Below are 3073 nucleotides of genomic sequence, written 5' to 3' on the forward strand. Positions count from 1 at the left end.
ATATATATATATATATATATATATTTTTTTTTTTTTTGTATTATTAAAGAACTCTAGTTAAATGTAGTTTTAAAATGTTTTAGTTTTAAAAGTTTAATCACAAAAGTTTTCACGTCTCACCTTTGCAGGATGAGCTGAAGTGTGAGAAAGTGGGCGTCTTGGTTCTGCAGGAGATGGCGTTGGCCTGACACATGGAGTAATACACGGATCCGTCCAGAGTACAGGTGTTTTTCAGCCGTGGACATTTGTACGGCATCTTACAGACACACTGTCCTCCGATGCATCGCCTCCATGGAGGACAAAACACTTTAGAGCAAGACAGCCATGTGTATTTCTGATCCAGACACTGGGCCGGACCCAAGAAATCCTCATCAAGTACTTTTGGGGGTTTGGGATTTGAATCAGTTTTGGGTTGTGAGTCGGTGTTGGGATTTAAATGTTCTGATAAAGTTTTGGGTTTTGGAAATGCCAATGGTGACACTGTTTGGTGGGACTCTAGTTCAGAGTTTTCCCCCAAAAGGTCACCAGCTTTTTCCTTCAAGCCTAAATCTGTTTTATTCTCCAAGTCCACACCTTTGTTTCTCCCTTCCAAGACTAAATCTTGTTCTTTCTCCAAGTCTGCCTGTGGATTTTGCTCTGACTCAGGCGCTGGTTGATTGTCCAGACTCTAATCAGATGAAATAAACTTTAATCAAATGGAAAATATGCATCAGTCCATTAACATGTTACTGTAGTTGAATAAATAATAATAGCATGCTATCAATCTCAATAATGTAAACACTATTTATAGGAAAATTACCATTGTGTTTTGGGCAGGAGAAATGAAGAGAAAAAAACGTGAGATTCATTCGTCTATAGTAGTCGAGCACATTTACAATGTCAAAATATCTCTTGTTCCCTTTCAGTCGGTCACTCTCGACGTCACGTCGGATGACTGACGAATTGGGACCTCGCTTAGAGAGACCAATCTACTTCGAGTGTAAACTAAACGAGCCAATGCACATTGGCATGCGATGATTGCACTGACCATCGAGTTCATCTTCTCCTCCCAGACAGTCCCTGATTCCATCTTTGAAGGTGTGTTGGGGTATACAGACACCCGACGTACAGTGGAACGCCTCTCCTCGACATTCTTCACACAGCAGAAACAGTAAAATCAGCATTATCAGTGCACTTCACGCCAGCAATGCTAAAGTCATGGGTTCAATGCAGTGCTCTGTTCTAAACAGCGACATGAAGGGAAAAACAGATGGGATTATGTAAAACACGTAGCTGTCAGACTCACTTTGGCAGCACATCTCGTCACTGTTGTCTCCACAGTCATCAACACCATTGCAGGTTTTTCCATGGCCTAAACACTTCCCGTTCACACAGATGAACTTACATTCGCCTACTCAGAGAAAACCCATCAGTGTGAGTGAGAGAAGTGTCAAAACAACAGATTAACATTAAACATTAACATGGTGACGGCATCCGAGAGGAAAGGGCACCTGTAGGCTCCTTATAACACTTTGCGACGGCCACCTCAGTGTTTGCTGTGATTGGCTCTTGATTATGGATCGTGCACTCGGCCAATGAGAGCTCAGATCCCATGCAGCGAATCCTCATACACGCATTTGGCCATTGAGTAGCTTTATCCAGAGATTTATATTTGATATTAGACGCCTCCTCTGCTCCTCTGAGAGACAGAAAGAACAATATAAGCAATCAGTACGTGTTGAGTCGAGAGAAAGGACGTCTTGTGTGCAGGTGTGTTTACCTGTCGACATTCAGAGGGTTTCGACAAACCACATTTGCTGCAGCCATATTCCAGTCTTTGCCACATACCAGCATTTTCCCCAAACGAGTGTTTATCTCGACCACGTTATGAGAGCTAGAGACGCTCACAGTTACATGCACCTTGTCTCCCGCTGGACACAAACATTAAGTTTCAAGTTTTAAAGTTGTACTTGTAACTTCTTTAGAAAATTATCTTTAAAAAAACAAGACACTGTTATGAAGAGCCTTTAACACAATAATTCAGGTTTGGAGAAATGTAGCACTGCATCAGTGTCTCAGCAATGGATGCTCTGCAGTGAATGGGTGCCGTCAGAATGAGAGTCCAAACAGCTGATAAAAACATCACAATAATCCACAAGTAATCCACAGCACTCCAGTCCATCAGTTAACATCTGGAGAAGACAAAAGCTGAAACACATCCAGCATTAAGACACTTTTAACTCAAATACATAGTCCATAATCCACCAAAACGTCACCAGCTTTTTCCTTCAAGCCTAAATCTGTTTTATTCTCCAAGTCCACACCTTTGTTTCTCCCTTCCAAGACTAAATCTTGTTCTTTCTCCAAGTCTGCCTGTGGATTTTGCTCTGACTCAGGCGCTGGTTGATTGTCCAGACTCTAATCAGATGAAATAAACTTTAATCAAATGGAAAATATGCATCAGTCCATTAACATGTTACTGTAGTTGAATAAATAATAATAGCATGCTATCAATCTCAATAATGTAAACACTATTTATAGGAAAATTACCATTGTGTTTTGGGCAGGAGAAATGAAGAGAAAAAAACGTGAGATTCATTCGTCTATAGTAGTCGAGCACATTTACAATGTCAAAATATCTCTTGTTCCCTTTCAGTCGGTCACTCTCGACGTCACGTCGGATGACTGACGAATTGGGACCTCGCTTAGAGAGACCAATCTACTTCGAGTGTAAACTAAACGAGCCAATGCACATTGGCATGCGATGATTGCAAGAACTGAGAGAAGAATGAGTTCAGCGCGCTCTTGGAGAGCTCTTCGTATTGGCGGTACGGCGCATCAGCGGTCAGCGGTGCCCGTGTCGAGTTGGTTGCACACATCAGGCTGCACTACCCCTGTGTGTGTTGCAGACGGCCATCTCCCCTGTGCACTTCAGCACACTAAAAGAGCAATTTCCATCTAAAAGAGCTTCACGGGTGGAACGTCTTTTTAAAGATGTCGTACCATCCGTGTGTTTCTGGGTGCAGTCGTTACCTGGCGCCGGGTGATGGTCACGATCGCTGCCTCTCGTGTCTGGGCATGAAGCACGCTGAGG

General features: G+C 42.7%; 1 protein-coding gene across 1 annotated transcript in view; it reads right to left on the reverse strand.

Moving 5' to 3' along the window:
• Positions 1-3073, reverse strand: part of LOC107702173 (complement factor I) — a 35534-nt gene that overhangs the window by 11779 nt on the left and 20682 nt on the right. Inside the window, 1 exon segment of the mRNA XM_016504418.1 lies at positions 121-404. Within this exon segment, the coding sequence (XP_016359904.1) occupies positions 121-404 (284 nt within the window).

Source organism: Sinocyclocheilus anshuiensis, unplaced genomic scaffold, assembly GCF_001515605.1.
Source record: "Sinocyclocheilus anshuiensis isolate Anshui unplaced genomic scaffold, SAMN03320099.WGS_v1.1 scaffold1762, whole genome shotgun sequence".
Classification (NCBI taxonomy): Eukaryota; Metazoa; Chordata; class Actinopteri; order Cypriniformes; family Cyprinidae; genus Sinocyclocheilus; species Sinocyclocheilus anshuiensis.